The sequence below is a fragment of the Panthera pardus genome, unplaced genomic scaffold, assembly GCF_024362965.1.
Source record: "Panthera pardus isolate Hobbes unplaced genomic scaffold, ASM2436296v1 HiC_scaffold_17, whole genome shotgun sequence".
Lineage (NCBI taxonomy): Eukaryota > Metazoa > Chordata > Mammalia > Carnivora > Felidae > Panthera > Panthera pardus.
Genome location: NW_026526732.1, coordinates 64,352,079 through 64,367,371, shown reverse-complemented (window position 1 = coordinate 64,367,371; position 15,293 = coordinate 64,352,079). Strand labels below are relative to the sequence as shown.

The 15,293-nt window shown below is 39.0% G+C and overlaps 1 protein-coding gene across 14 annotated transcripts in view; it reads left to right on the top strand.

Moving 5' to 3' along the window:
- The window catches only part of KLHL32 (kelch like family member 32), a 243,069-nt gene that overhangs the window by 45,151 nt on the left and 182,625 nt on the right, over window positions 1-15,293 (top strand). For 12 of the 14 annotated variants that reach the window (XM_053904639.1, XM_019442899.2, XM_019442900.2 and 9 more), the window contains 2 exons: window positions 1,882-1,957; window positions 10,129-10,309. The exons of 1 other annotated variant lie outside the window; for it this stretch is intronic. In XM_053904639.1, coding sequence (XP_053760614.1) covers window positions 1,935-1,957; window positions 10,129-10,309 — 204 coding nt within the window. In that variant the 5' untranslated portion in view covers window positions 1,882-1,934. The remainder of the gene's footprint in view (window positions 1-1,881; window positions 1,958-10,128; window positions 10,310-15,293) is intronic. One more of the 14 variants, XM_019442905.2, reaches the window with a different exon arrangement.

Below are 15,293 nucleotides of genomic sequence, written 5' to 3'. Positions count from 1 at the left end.
CTGCTATAGGAAAAATACAAGGAAGTGGGAGGAGGAAGGTCTGGCTGAGTGAACTAGACACTTCATTTAAGGGAAACTTAAAATATGAAGTATACCTAATAAAATGTAAAAACAAATGTTACTTATACAAAACCAAGATTATAACCAAGGATACAAATTATATAAAAGTATATATAGTAAAGAGTAAATAACATATAGTAAAAATAGTAAATAATAGATAACAATAAACCTTTTCAAAGGCGATCCTTTGACTCATTTTAATTCACCTTTAAAAAGGTGTCCATTTCACTAAACTTTGTAGAGTATAGCATGTTCTAATTAGATAATTTCTGAGGAGAGCCCATGTAGTGAGTTGGTCTCCAAATAGCAAGGGACTTTAATTTATCTTATGATTTTTAATAGTGTTTGGAATCTGAAAAATATCGAGTTAAATGTGTCCTTCAATTTTGGATTCTTTTAACTTTTAGGATTCTTGTTCTCCATGTGTCTAATTATTGGGAGCATTTACAAGACTGTCAGAAAGATAAGGTCCCCCCCCCCCTTCTCTGTGATAATAAATGTTCTGTTGCCATTGTAAAGCTGAAGTGTCCATCTCTGTTAGTGTTTGCATTAGCCTGTAAGAGCCTGAAGTTTATAACCTAGATTCTGGAGAGAAACTAGCAGTGATAGGTTGCTAGGAAAATCTCTCAGCTAATTAAACAACGTGCCTTGAATTATTCTGAGCCTCCGTCCTGCTCAGTAATCCTGGATCAGTTGATCCAGGCTGATTTTTAGGTTTGTCAAAACATAAATTAGAAATAAATGAAAGTCTAGACATCCTATTTTCAATAATTAAAGAAAACCAGAAATAAAAAAATATAATTGTATGAAAATGTTCAAAACAATTTGATGTTCAGGAACAATGGAATACTTAAAGAAATTATGATATATCCAAATACTGTATTTTAGTTAGGTTAGAAATCATAGCTCCCTCTTTTATAGAAATCAGCAGAAATAGGTACAGTTTAATATTTTTACCCTGTTACCACTTTTCAAAATAAAAATGGGACAGAAGAGAGCCTGTTTAAGATTATCCAGATTGGAATTAATTTTGCGACTTGAATATATTAGAAAATGGGAGTTAGATCCTCTAATGAGGACCAGGTCCCAGACTATTCAAATAATTTACTTTTCTGTTTGGAGTTATATGAGTGATTGAGAAGAAAGTCTGAGAGGAGGTTCACGATGTGGTGGGGGCAGGGGGGGTGATTATATGAGTATATAGCCAAGGAGCTGTTTTAAGCCTGACAACTTCATTCTATTTTATATTTCCAGTTGTGCTAATCCTAAATCTGCTGTAAGAATCTGTTTTCCATTTCCTACTAATTTTCACCCTCTCTAGATGTTATTTTTTGAGCAGTTTTCAGAAATCTGCTCCTTGATAGAAAATTATCTTTCTGTAGATACTTAGCCAAGACATACTTGGTTTGAACTTAATTTCACTAATATTCATGTTTGGAAGAAAAGTAAAATTGCTATAAAGGACAAGTCAACTAGTATTTGTGGTGTAGACCTTTGTAGCTTTATTTTATTAAATCTTAATTTTTCCCTTTGGCCATCTGATGTTTTAATTTTTACTGTAACCTTTAATTTAGCTATTGTTGGTTCTTAAACACATTTTCCTGCTTAGTCTCTGAAATTCCAGTGAGGGGAAAAAAACAATGTAAAAAACATGCCAGACCATTTCTTATTAAAGAGCATTCAGTCAAAAAGTTGAATCTGGACTATAAAACTCCCCTAGGTGCCTCCATGGGGTTCTAAAGCATTCGCATCATGAAGGCCCAGAGTGTGCTTTTTTTGCCTTTAGCTCACTGTGCTTTTCTTTCTTGTCTTTTTATTCAGCTGGAATGCTTGCAAACTGCTAAAGCTGAGATCCTGAGGAACCCAGCTGGAGAATGCCGTCTGAACGCTGCCTGAGGTTGGGCCCGTAGGATGCTTCCTTGCTTGGTGTAGTGAACCCCGAAATAGTTACCCTGCACATCCCAGGGCTTAGTACAGAGCAAGGCTCAAGACGTATTTGAAGGAATTAAGTAAACCAGTTAGAGTGTGTATGAGTTTAGTGTCATAGCACATGGGTTAACCACTGTGATCTATTTACGGGTCAAACCTAGGTACATCTCATGGTTCTTTGAATGATACTGTTTACTATATTTTTTTATTTGGAATGTTTAAAAAAAAGAATACTTTTATAAAGGTAGATGATTTAAAAAAGAATCAGAAAACTATACTTGTATAAATATCACCATCATCCCCTTTAAAGCAATCATTCTGGGGAGTATGATATGTATTCTCAAAATACTCTCAACATTCTTCTAATAATTCATTTATTTAACAGATATTTATTGAGCCAAGCACTCGATGCAGAGGATCCAGCCATGAATAAAAAAGAGAAGGTTCCTGCCTTCATAAAACATATATTCAATGGAGGAAACTGATATCTAACAAATCACACCCAGTAACAATGCAGATATAATTGTGAAAAGTGCTCTGAAGGAAAAGTATAGGGTTGATAGAATGACAAAGTGTCTTCCTGAAGAAGTGGTCTGTAATTTGAGCACTGATGCGTGGGGTGACATGGGGAAATGCTCTGGGGCAGGAAGGAACTTGGCACATACCCAAACCTGTGGATGCAGTCAAGAAGAAGACACAGGGCATTTTTTTGAATATTCAAAGTGGACGCAAGTCTTTATCATCCTCTGAGGAAACAGTCAAAAGGATCTTCAGAGCAAAAAATGAGAGGTGTGAAACAGAGGAGATTCTTTTTATTAATTAAGAATTGTGTATGTCTATGGAATAATGAGACTGCCTTTCTTCCACAACTCTGTAACTATTAGAGTTGACTGGTTCCAAAAATATGTTCAGACATGGAAGGAGGCATTGTTATAGCCGGTCCAGTGCTGCTTCACTCCCCAGAGCCGGTCCGTTGCTCTAGATCAGCGTTTCTTAGTGGGGGATGGTTTTGCTCTCAGTGTACATTGTGCAATATCTGGCAACATTTTTGGTAGTCACTGGAGTTGGGGATGCTATTGGCATCTGGTCAGTCGATGGTAGGGATGCTGCTGAACATCTCACAATACGCAGGATGGCTCCCCATAGTAGATAACGATCTGGCCCCAAATGTTCGTTTCACTGAGGTTGAGAAATCCTGCTCCAGATGTGGCATCCAGCCTATACAGGCACATAGAGACCATGGTATCTGTCTGCCACCACCTCAGCCAAGTGATTTATTTCTAACTACCAGGATCTATGTGCTTTTTTCTCAAAATTGTTTTTTACTTTAAATCTACCATCTCTGCTTTTATTGATCCACTCTGACCTCTCTGCCACCTGTCCTCCCCTGCACCTTCATCTCCGTAATGGTCTTTCCTTCTCAGCTATGATTCACAGCTCTCCCTTCCCCACCTTCCAGACTTCCCTTGTTCCCTGAGGAACTGTTGCACTGTGATTGTCTGCTCTGCTGTATAATCTCCTTACCCTGAAAAGCTCCCTTCCCCTCCTGACTTCACTGAGACCTGTCCTCTCCTGAGGCCCACTTGGAGCCCTGCTAAGAGCCCTCCTCACATCTCATGTATTTGGGGGGATAGGTAGAGAGATTGTTGTCACCTGGGACGTGGTTTTGCTTCTCCATCATTACTCTTCAAGTTGGTTGTCTGAGAAGGCAATGATAACAAAATACAACAGAGACATACTCATTCTGATGCTCTTCAACTCTCTCTCTCTCTCCCTCCTCTCTCCTCTCTCCTCTCTCCTCTCCACTATAGTTAGGGTCATTTCCCCTCATTTACTGAGCATTTGGCACCCAGATTACAGTGTTCTTCCTCATCACAAACCTGTTGCAATTTCCCAGTGTCCTCAGTGTCTGCAAGGAGGATCCGTCCAACTTGGTGGCCTCGGATCTTCAATCTGCTTGTCTCCAAAAACCTTGTTCTACTGAGACATCAACTCCCATGGTCACACCTTGGACCTTGCATCCCAGTAGTTGCTCTGTTTGTGATACCACTATATCAGCCACTTTACTCTTACCAGGATCTCCTCTCCGTCTAGCCTTCCCTCACTGTGGTTGTACTTCGACCTCCTTGCAGTGTCTCATCTACTGGCCTTGCTACTTTCTACCAACACAGCATCCACTTCTTTCCCTCATTTCCCTTCTGATCCAGTTTAGATTCTATAACTTTTATCTTTTATTTTTATTTTTTAAATTTTATTTTATTTTTTTAATATTTATTTATTTTTGAGAGAGAGAGAGCACACAAACAGGGAAGGGACAGAGAGAGAGGGAGACACAGAATCTGAAACAGGCTCCAGCCTTTGAGCCCAACGTGAGGCTTGAACCCATGAACTATGAGATCATGATCTGAGACAAAGTTGGATGCTTAACCGACTGAGTCACCCATCTTCTACAACTCTTTAAATCCTTGATTTCTCTTGCTTCCTGTGTTTTTGATGCATTTTCCTGACAAAATTCCAACCCAGATGAACCCAGATATCCATGTTTCCTTGCCTACATTGCCTAGTGGAGATGGTTCCACTAAATCTTTATATTTAACAAACCAAAAAAATGCTAAGAGTTTGAATATGTGTTCCTGGTATGCCTGTTTCCTCCCTCTTGCTACTCAAAGGGCAGTCCTTTTCCACCACGGAGCCCATCCCTCCTTCTGTATTTTGAATACTGTCTTTATTAACTTCCTACCAACCTTTTGCTGTTAATTGTGTCTGCACTGTGTTCTGGAGACAGAGCTGTGTTTCTGTTACCCTCTCTATGTAGATGAGTCCCAGATTTACACTTCTAGCCAAGCCTCTCTCTGAGCTGCAGACCTTGTCCTTCCTTGTTCTCAAGGTTTTGCCCCTTGACATACTGTTGTGAGCACCATGCTTCCTCCTACCACGGGATCCCAGGACTTGTTCTCCCCTACCTGGAAAACTCTTTTTGCCACAGTAGCTCCTTCTCATCCTTCATCACCCAGCTCCAGCATTATTGCTTCTGGGAGGCCAGATTATTTGCTTAGTGTGTAACTGCCTTGCTAAACTCAATGTTCGACAAGGGCTGCTACCAAGTTTGATTTGTTCACCATTTTATCTCTAGTATCTAGCATGGCACCTGGATAGGATAAATGTTTATTGAGTGAATGAATGAAGGGAGGAATGAAACAAAACTATTCATTTATAATTAAGTCCCTCTCTGTATAATCTTTATTACTTCTTAATCATCCTCTAACATATTGTGTCCTTTGCTTATTATTTTGGCCATTGCTATTAATTGTTAGCATTCATTTTAAAGTATGTAAAAATTATAAAGTGTTCTATAAAAAAGAAAAATTAAGTTCCATTATGGAGTTAATAGTCTGCTTACTAAAATAAATAGGGCTGTTTTAATATTGATGTATTTAATTTGTATAGAAATATTTTGATCGTAGAATTGAAGTGATTAGTGTACTCACCTGATAATTCATCAATAGACTGAATTGAGATAATCATGAATAATTCTAGCACTATCATTTTTTTTTTGATCCAGTCTTCTGTTTTTTGTGTGGTCTGTTTAAGAAATGAAACTCTTCATGCTACTTGACTGCTTTTGATTTGTAAGTATTTGATATCTTATTAGTAGCCTCACTAGAAATCTACTTGCATATATTTTGTGTGTCTAAATACTAGGTAAGCATTGATAGAGAAATTGACTTGAATTTTAAAATTTGAAATGCAAATGTTTAAAAACCAGATAGCTGTTTTGGAATTTACATGTTAAAAACTTAGTAAACTCAGTCAAAATTTACTTTATGCAAATGAGACCCTGTGAGAGAGTTCTGTGAGAGTTCTGTGATCAAAAATGTTAACTCTGTCAACTGCAAATAGTGATTTGCACTATGGTAGAGCTTCATCTGAGTAGGGTGTACCATGTTATCAACATCATGTTCTGCATTTGATTTTTTAGTTTTTGCTATCAAATCCAGAATGAAAGTTACAGACTTGAAGTCATGAATAGTCCTGTGCCGTGAGACCTCATTTATTTATCTCTGTTACTGAATGCTGACATATGGTCAAATGGTTGCATCCTGTCATCACTAAAACGCAGTCTGCTGCTTCGAGAGTGGGGGCTTCCCATGTTGTACCCACAGAGGCTGTGCCCTGTAGAGCTTAAGGAGTTCAGGTGGAAAGGAAGGAGGGACATGTCCCCTAGGAACTTGTACACCGTCCAATAGAACCATGTTGCGAACCATATTTATAATTAAAATTTTCAAGTAGTTACTTTTAACAGAAATAAAAAGAAACAGGTAAAATAAATTTAACTAGTTTATTTTTAATCAGTATACCCCAAATATTATTATTTCGATATGTAATTAATATAAAAATACTAATGAGATATTTTGCATTCTTTTTTCATACTACGTCTGACATTGAGAGCATTTTACACTCACAACACATCTCAGTTTGGACTACCCACATTTCCAGTGGTTAGTAACCACCTGTAGCTCGTGGCTATTGTATTGGACAGTGTAGTTTTAGGGGATCCCTCAGAGGAAAGACTTTTGGGGTTGCCCTGGGGAAGCCAGGTCACCTTCTGCTCTTACCTATAAGTTTTAAGGTGGCAACATTGCTTCCACAGTCGACCTTTCCCAATTTTAGGATGACACTCAAATCTGTATACCCTTGGCAAATGTGCCTCATGTTTTATGTGTTTTTTTTTTCCAGTAATTTAGGAAGTTTTGGGAATATTCTATTCCTTCCTTCTTCATTGTTTCCCACATAACAGAGGGACATTGTTGGGAAGCTTAGTGTGCCAATTTGATATAAATTATAGATGTCAGTGCAGCCATTTGCAAGCATGTATCTGCTACCCATCTTAATTCAGACATGGTACTTAATGGTCTCTGGTTCACCCCCTTCCTTGTTTATGATTATTGACTTCATCAGATGGGCTTGCCTCTTTCCAGCTGTGTTCTGTGGCCACACAGGCCTTAACATTTAGAGGGTTGAAGTCTCTTGCAGGTTTATATCTGAGAGTTGAGTGGGAAGTTACTTTCAGAATACAATAAAGACTTGTTGATTAATAGGCCTTTATTTCTTGCCAAATGTTGGAGTATTTGTTTCTGCTTTTAAAGATTCCTAACATATTGGTTCCAAAATATTTGGAATCTTGTGCCAAGTGTTGCCTTAAATATTTAGCATGTTGTTTTCTTTAAGCTTGAATATTTCAAGCCCAGCTGAATGATCCTGTGAAATTATGCAGCATCACCATTGTTTCAGAGCTGAGCCCTTTATCTTTTGCCAAATTTCAGTTTACAGCTGCTCTTTCCCTGGCAAGATGTATTCACTGTCAATAGATATCTGAAATGCAAATACTGATTCAGTCTTGATAATAAGGACATAAATTGTGGCACTATATTTGGGAAATGAATAAGGAAACACTTGAAGGCAATTATTTTAACATATTCTACTGTTCTACAAATGAAATTTTAAAATATATTTATTTAGCATTTAAAGTGATATTAAAAGGGAGAAATGAGTGTATCTAATAAGTTGTCTATGAGTATTTCAAATAAGTAATAATTGGAATCTGTTTTTCTATCTCCAAACTTATCTTAGTTGCAGTGCAAAGATAAATATTTTTGAAGCCTGATTTTAGATATTTCTTACAACTATTTCCTGTTATTATTTTCATGTGTATTCTTTTTAAAAGGCAGCTTTGATTTTGAGATAACTATTCATAATATAAATACAAAGTTAGTATAGACTTTGTGACCTTTTACCCCTGCGACAGAGATTTTTTAGATCTTTTTCACAGCTTGCCATTTTGTTTTGTTTTGTCTTTATCTTGTTTTTTAAGCAGGAGGCTGAATTACAGTATTGTGTTCTTGGCGATAGGTGCTCAAAATGCATGATCTTGGACCTTTGGTTTTGTCATCTGTAGAATAGAGATAATAATGCCTGCCTCATAGGGTTGTGATGATGATTAAGTGAATTGGTAATTATAAATCACTAAGAATAATTCATGGAACATAGGAAGACTGTAAAATATATAAAAATGTCATCCTTTTAGGAAAGATTTTTCAAAAATTATCCTAAAGCTTTACTTTAGCTGATGTAATATTTCTTTTACTATTTCCTCATTTCTTTAATTGAGTAATGCTAATTCATCTCCATTCTAGGCTTTGCATAGAAATTTGTGTTAAAAGTTACTTATGCTTCTGAATGTGGTTTTCAGTTACTGATTTTAAATGTCTGTGGATAGCTAGGGCTGTTAGATGAATATTCGATGACAGTAACCATTTCAAAACTCACTGCTGCATTCCAACTGAAAATAATCTTCCCACCTTCCCACAAGAACTTCCTATATCATCACCTCCTGTCAAGTTTTTTTTTTTCTTTCAGTAGTTCTGACATTTCTGAGGCTCCCCAGTCAGAAATGTCCAATAAAACTTATAGGCTGTTCTCTGCATTTCATAGGAAGCATTTGTTTCACCTTAAAGTGGAACAGTCTGTGTCGAACTACAGTTTACAAGCCAACTGGCACCACAGTCTGGACAGAGCTTTGTTAAATAAACTAAGCATGCAGACCAGGCCAGTGGCGACTCCCCAGCTTCCCTGAGCGGTTCTTTCACATTCAGAGGGGAGAATTGGATGCAGCAGTTGTCAGGATAGGAGAGACGATCCTCAGTCATCCCCATGGTATCTTCACTCAGCTTCAAGAGGAGTCCGAAGGCCAGAAACGGGGCTCGATGGCCCTTGTTCTCATTCTGGGAGTAACTTGTGACTGGTGCCGCTCACCAATCCTGGTCTGATGTTAGTTCTGAGATTTTAGAGCACTGTGGAGACTGTATTCATAGATGTAGGCTGGAATTGTTCAGAGCTATCCACACAGTCAATGTATGGCCTTACTTCTACATTATTTTGGGAAGGTCTGGGGTTTCACTTAGGAGTTTTTGTTGTTGTTGTTTATTTTTGAGAGAGAGACAGAAAGAGAGAGGGCACAAGCATGAGAAGAGCAGAGAAAGAGGGAGACAAAGAATCTGAAGCAGGCTTCAGGCTCTGAGGTGTCAGCACAGGGCCCGACGTGGGGCTCAAACTCACAAACCATGAGATCATGACTTGAGCCGAAGTCAGAGGCTCAACCAACTGAGCCACCCAGGCACCCCACACCTAGGAGTCCTAAAGGACATAGGATGAATATTTTAAAATGGGGTAAGGAGTGAAGGGCTAAGTTTCACAATGAGTAAATATAACAGTTTCAAAAAATAGAACAGCAAATAAAACTGTATGGTCATTTCTAAGTCTAGTACAGTGACCACATACAGAGTTTGAAGGCTGATAATACAGATATATTTTACTTTCAGCCTTAGATGTTTTTCATTTACGATGACATTTTTTTTGATGTTCCCCCATGATACATGATTTCCCAAGTTTAATAATCATCTGCTATTGTTTATTCATTGCTTTTTACATGAGATAGTCAGTGGCAGCCCCTTTTTCTCTAATCAACATTTAGTCAGTTTTGTTTTATTTATTATTGTAGTATTGTGACCTCTGGGGAGACTTAGTAACTTCCCGTATCTCTGGTGAGTCTTTTAGGTCCCGTGGATTCTGTGCTAGATCAGTGCATGGTGGTGATCATGTTCTGAGCTTGTACCACCCCCACATAGTGGTACAGAACTAGAGAAGGAATCAGAGACTCAGGAAGGGGGTCATAGAGGGGAGAGAGTCCCATATATACACACATACAGATACACATCCAGAGAAAGCTTTGCACTCAGAGATGCACATGTATTGAGGGGACAGAGGCCAGAATCAGAGGTTCACTGGTCCACAGACATGGACCATACACAGACAGATGGACACACACAAAAATACAAATCCAGAAAGAGAAGCACTGGTAGGAAAGAGAAAGATATCCTGAGGGGGTGAGGAAAAGAGAAAATTAGAGAAAAGGAGAGCAGGGGAATAGTAGAGAGGAAGGAAACGGAATCACAAAGGTCACATTCTTGTAGTGTGCTGCGATCTGCGCTCCCTACACAGGTGCTGAAGGAGTGAGGGGGCACCAGGGACAGCAGGGGCTGGTGGGAGGAAGCATGTTGACACGATTGCTCTCTTTTGTAGTATTCAAGAAATGCTGACAGGCCAGAGGCTCTGCCACTCGGAATCTCACAATGATAGCGTCTTGGCAGCGCTGAATCAACAGAGAAGTGACGGCATCCTCTGTGACGTCACCCTGATTGCTGAGGAACAGAAATTCCATGCTCACAAGGCAGTCCTAGCAGCATGCAGTGACTATTTCCGGGTAAGTTGGGGTAGTTTGTTAAACGGAGGATGGCAAAGTTTCCTGAAGTGTCCTGCATCCATCAGTCAGATGACGGTCACCAGAGTTGTGAATGTTGGGGACCTTTCCTGAGCAGAATAAGATTGGGGTTGCAGTGGGATCCTCCCTGGCTTGGTCATCTGGATGTTCCTCTAGCGGAGAGCAGATCTCTCTTTTGCTTCTGAACTGAGGGGTATTTGATACTTTACCACCATAAGGCAGTGTGGCATTACAGTGCGCCATAATGCAGTGTGAACTGGGGGATAGGATGTATCTAGATCCAGGATCAGAAGGACAGTCTGTAAAACAGTTTGTTAAAATTTAAAGTGCTCGTAGGGGCGCCTGGGTGGCGCAGTCGGTTAAGCGTCCGACTTCAGCCAGGTCACGATCTCGCGGTCCGTGAGTTCGAGCCCCGCGTCAGGCTCTGGGCTGATGGCTCGGAGCCTGGAGCCTGTTTCCGATTCTGTGTCTCCCTCTCTCTCTGCCCCTCCCCCGTTCATGCTCTGTCTCTCTCTGTCCCAAAAATAAATAAAAAACGTTGAAAAAAAAAAAAATAAAGTGCTCGTAAATCTATGTAGCGTTTCTGTTGTTTTTTTTTTTTTTCTATGCATGTTCTTGTCTTCATGCTTTCCAACTGTTGGCTCCAGAGACAGAGATACAATTGGCCTAATGAACGTTTATGGTTGTTAAGTGTGTGTTGCTGAAGACATGTGCTTGTTTAGTAGAACTTTAGGGTGCAATTTTCAGTTGCTTATGAGATACAGTGGTATGTTTGTTGCTTTATTTTATTTTATTTTGTTTATTTCCAGTATAATTAATATACAGTATAATATAGTGATTCAGCACTTCCATACATTACCCAGTGCTCATCACAAGTATGCTCCTTAATCCCTATCACACGTTTAACTCCTCCCCTGCCCGCCACCCACCTCCCCTCTGGTAACCATCAGTTTGCACTCTGTAGTTAAGAGTCTGTTTCTTAGTTTGTGTGTGTGTCTCTCTCTCTGCAACCCCCCCAACCATGATTGATTGTTTTGTTTCTTATATTCCCCATATGAGTTAAATCATATAGTATTGTCTTTCCCTGACTGACTTATTTTACTTAGCATTGTACTTTCTTGCTGTATCCATGTCAATTTATGTTTGTTGCTTTTTTGAAGATTAAAATATGCAGTATGGTTATAGCTAACTAAATGCCATTTATTTAGTACTTCCTATGATTTAAATGGTAGAAAAAGGACTTTGTATGCATATCTCATATAAATGAGAATAGAAATTAATTGTGAATTTTTTTGGTTTCTCTTGCCAAGGTCTCAAAGTGTTATAGAAACCAACTTAGGCCCATGGGCAATTTGTTGGTTTTGTTTGTTTTTTTTTTGTTGTTGTTGTTGGTTTTATTTGTATAATTCCAGTCATAATCTTGGTTTTATTTTTTTTTTGTTTTTATTTTATTTTATTTTCATAATCTTGGTTTTAATGTTTAAAAGAATATCAACTGCACTCAGTTGCCAACTAGCAAGTAAAAAAATTTTCAAAAATGCCAAATCATAAAAGAAAGTCTTTTTTAAAAAGTGTTTTAAATATGATGAAACCCAGTAATGTAGAGGATCTAGAGGGAAATACTTGAAATGTCTATAAATTAAAAGAGGGAATAATTCTCAACTGTAGAAATGAAGCAAAATATCTGAAAAGTGACCTTTTAGTTCCATTAAAATAGTGTCACATTTTATACACTGACGCATCAGGCATTAATCTTCCAGAAAGGCTATATTATTCAGGGAGCTTTTCAAACAACATATTTTGGGTTGTTCTATATAATACATAGATGTGGGGCCCCTGGGTGACTCAGTCAGTTAAGCATCTGACTTCGGCTCAGATCACAGTCTCAGGATTTGTGAGCTTGATCACCACATTGGGTGGGCTCAGTCCCCACTTCAAGATTCTCTCTTGATTCCTCTCTCTCTCCCACTCTCTCTGCCCCTCATGGGACTCTCTCTCTTTTTCTCTCTGCCCCTTGCTCACTCACGCTCTCTCTCAAAAAATAAAAAATAAAAAAAAGCGGGGGTGGGGCTCCTGGATGGCTCAGTCAGTTAAGCGTCCAACTCTTGGTTTCAGCTCAGGTCGTAATCTTGTGGTTCGTGAGTCCACATAGGGCTCCATGCTGATAGTGTGGAGACTGCTTGGGATTCTTTGTCTCTCTCGTTCTGCCCCTCCCCTGCTCACACTTTCTCTGTCTTTCTCAAAATAAATAAATAAACTTAAAAAATATATATATAGCATGTGCACATTATATAATAATATAATGTAGTAAGTTTTGTCTTCCTTTAGACCATAATTTAGCCCCTCCTATTACTTAGCTTCTCTTCTCTTAGGTCTCTGCTGGTTGGCTTTTTAATTTAATTTTGGGAGACGGTTTGATTGCGTGTGTGTGTGTGTGTGTGTGTGTGTGTGTGTGTGTGTAAGAGAGAAAGCGTGTGAGCAAGTGCATGCTACTTATTGGCTTTGAACAGTGTTTGCTGCTACTCCCAGTCTTTCATCTCTTACCACAACGCCCCTGATACTCTGGTAGGTTACACGGAGAGTGCCTCCTTTATAATACCTGTGTTACAAAGCTCGTGAAGAAAGTTTCATTATTCCCGTGGTGCAGATAAGAAAACCAAAGTGCGGTATGTTTAAATAACCCACCCGAGGATTGCCAGATATTAGGTAGAAGAGCTGATTTTCACGCACTGGAGCATGTTTCCTTGAGTACAAGAAGTTGTGCTTTTTTCCTTCATTCATGTGACCTGCTAGAATCATACACTGTTCCTTCAAGCTCACAACCTGCTTGTGAGATGAAAGTTAAGTGACTTTTGTAGTCAGCGTTCAGATGGAAAAACCAAAACAAAGCTGGAACAGTTGGCACTTTTAACTCTTTTCTAGGCACAGTGTTTAGTGCTGGAGTTACAATGTTTAACCAGAGGTAGACCGAGCTCCATGGAATTTGTAATATAGATAAAATACTAGAGGTAGTTTTTGCGTTGTACTCTGCCTCTTTTGTTAGCTTTTGTGACCCCCCAAACCTAGAAGCTGAATAGTTCCTCTGGTCTGTCAGCTCTAATAATCAATGGTGGATTCATTCTCACATCAGCAGTTAACTGGACTGTTGACTAGAGGCTGGATGACCTAAATTGGCCTTGTTGGTAGGTCTGGTGATTATGAGGCTCTTGGCTGGGGTTTTAGGGGACAATGAGCATGTATTTCACACAAATAGGCTAGCCTGGGCTTTATTCACATGAGAACTAAGTTCTAAAAATGGCACGAGGGTAAGTCTCAATGTATAGGTACTTTTCAGTCTTTCTCTTTGTGTCATGTTTTCTGATGTCCCATTGGCCAAGGAAGTCCCATGGCCAAGCCCAGAATCAATGTAAGAGAGTATATACCAAAGGGCATAGATGCAGGAAGGGAATGAATTTATTGCCATTTTTGCAACTGTCTGCTATCAAGAACTGTCAAGACCGAGATTTTACCATACTTGTAAGCCAGTAAGATAGCCTATGACTAGATGCTGGTAGAAGGCACAAGACTCCAAAGTTAGAGACGAAGGACAGTTTAACACTCCTAGCAACCACAGTCTGTGAGTCTTAGCGTATTTGCACATATTCCCTGAGCCTCAGTTCTCGCAGGTGACATGAAGAGGGCCAGCTTCCGTTACCACGCACAAAATGAGCTACATTTATCAGAGAGGATTGTTGAGTTCAGGCAACCCAAATCTTTTATAATGGGTAGGAAACATGTCTGGTTTTTGTTCTGGAGGGACAAATTATTATTCTAGACAGGAAGCATGCCTTTCCTTTGCTCTGTGAAGAGACACTGTGTCTTCCAGGATTGCAAGCAAAACTGCCCTTTATTCCAAAGAGAGACACCAGTGTGTCATCCCAAAGCTGTTTGCTATAGAAACATCCTTGGAAAGAAAGTTCAGAACAAAGGACAGTCTGTGCCTCACTCACAATACATGCATAAATACAAGAGAATCATGCAGAATTGTCTTCCAACAACCACATGCCCTAAACTAGAATTATGTTTCTGTTCCCTGTGTCTTATGCTGTACCACAGTGAAACACCTGGAAACAGTCTTCCTGCTATAAAAATTTCTGTGTCTCTCACTTTTATAATGTTGCCTCAGGCTTAGTACACAATAAATATTTATTAAGTGAATGAGGAAATGTCTTCTAATTATCACAGAATTCCATGTATATTTCAATTCTTAATATCCTGAAGACAAAAGATATGCAAATTATCGGTGGATTTTTCTTTCTAGTGTCATCTGTTCAAGTTAATTAAGTACTTTGATATAAATTAGACTGTGGTACTTTGCACTCGACATCTGGAAGATTATTTGACTCTAAAGTAATTGTTTTGATTCAGGAATGGCAGTACCGTAAGAGTGCGAAGGCCCAAGTTTTGATGTAAACTGCTCCTTTACATTGATCTGAGAGTTGGTATCAGCTCTTGTCGCTTAAAACGTAAATAATGAGCAGTTGAGCACAAAGTACTATAGCTTCCTGTGATTATCAACATTAAAAAAAAAGTGAAAACATTCTTCAGTCAAGTAGTAAAATTATTTCAAAAAATAAAAATTAGGTTTAATAACAGCAGTGTAGGTACAACATGGCAGTAGTCAAATGCTATAACTGAGTCAGACTAGGGACGTCTTTTCTGAGTGTAAATCGGTGGTGGAAGGAAGAAAGGGAAGAGCTTAGGAGTCAGGGCTGAGTTTGAATACAGCGGCAGGGACTGTGTCTCTCTGTCCACCGTTGTTTCCCAGAGTGCTCAGAAAATAGGTGCTATTCTAATTAATATTTGTTGGGATGTTCATCCTCTTTGCTGTCTATTCTCTGAGCATAGGTGAGTCATCTTACTCCTGTGAACCTGTGTATTTTCATCTGTAAATTGGCAATCATAAAGCACAACTCTCAGAATGGCT